General features: G+C 49.8%; 1 protein-coding gene across 1 annotated transcript; it reads left to right on the forward strand.

Moving 5' to 3' along the window:
- Window positions 1–43: 43 nt before the first annotated feature.
- On the forward strand, window positions 44–1,177 carry Pmar_PMAR027047 (L-asparaginase, putative; the record flags this gene model as incomplete). The annotated part of the gene is made up of 5 exons (XM_002767628.1): window positions 44–287; window positions 346–416; window positions 478–639; window positions 802–923; window positions 1,123–1,177. Coding segments are annotated over 5 exons (654 nt in total), but the record flags the coding sequence as incomplete, so codon positions are not given.
- Window positions 1,178–1,196: the final 19 nt, after the last annotated feature.

The following is a 1,196-nucleotide window of genomic DNA, read 5'->3' on the forward strand; positions in this document are numbered from 1 at the left end:
AAGAAACTAGTAATCCAGTCTTGTATTGATTCTCGCGATAACTATGCGCACCGTTCAGTTTCAGCCACAGTTTTCGATCACATTTCAGGCGATTGAAGACAACTACTACGACTATGATGGTTTTGTGGTCATTCACGGTACGGATACTATGGCCTACAGTGCGAGTGCACTATCCTTCATGTTGGCCAATCTTGGGAAGCCGGTTGTGTTCACGGGTTCCATCCTGCCCTTTGGGGAGCCTCACAGTGACGCTAGGAGGAACTTGATCATATCAATTCTGCTCGCGGGTGAGGGCCTAGAAAGATCCTGGAGGACTGATTCTTCGCTGTGCGCGATTATGCGCAGGTCTTTGTAGCATTCCGGAGGTTTGTATCTTCTTCAACGAGCGACTGCTTCGAGGCTGCCGATCTGTCAAGGTAAGATGTGGGAATATTAACGGTGCCGTCGCCGGGGATCGAACCCGGGTGTGCTTGTTAGGTTGACAGTGGATCGATAGCAGCATTCGACTCGCCCAATTTTCCTCCTTTGGCTACCCTCGGTGTTGACATTCACTTTAATGAGCATCTATTACTGCCGCCACCTAAAGGGCGCTTCCATACACATACCGAAATGGAGAGCGCGATCCTTGTCGTTAGACTGGTGAGTTGATTCGTTACTGCTTTGGGATATCTCTGGGCTTGACGAGAGTCAGCAGTGGAGTATTTAGGGATGGTGTTAGTTGCTTGCGCGATCAGTTCAGTGGTGGTCCACTGCGATCTTCACGCGTTGTAGTCTGTAGGCAGTCGTGTGTTGTCTGCTCAGGTCCCTGGCTTTGCAGATTTGGAGACACTCGCCGACACCGCAGTCCGTGGTGTTGTACTGCTCCTCTACGGCACAGGGAACGCCCCTGCTCGTAAGAAGAACTTCGTCTCTTGGCTGAAGAGGTAGCAATCCTCGTGCATGTTAACCACGGTGAACTCCCTGGGGTGATAGGGTGATTTAGAGCGATGACATCGGTAATTCTTTTTCACAGAGGCATCTACGTGAGCTTTTTCCACTGAGAAATCTCCTGCCCATGATGTTAGAAGTGAAAGATTTTTTGGGAAGTTTCGACTGTTTTTGACAAGGTTTTTTTGGTATCAGATTGATTGACAACGGAGTGGCAGTGATCGCTTGCTCCCAATGCGTGCGAGGAACGGTAGAGCTGAACGCGTATG

Source organism: Perkinsus marinus (genome assembly GCF_000006405.1).
Source record: "Perkinsus marinus ATCC 50983 genomic scaffold scf_1104296970368, whole genome shotgun sequence".
In the NCBI taxonomy this organism is placed as follows: Eukaryota; Perkinsozoa; order Perkinsida; family Perkinsidae; genus Perkinsus; species Perkinsus marinus.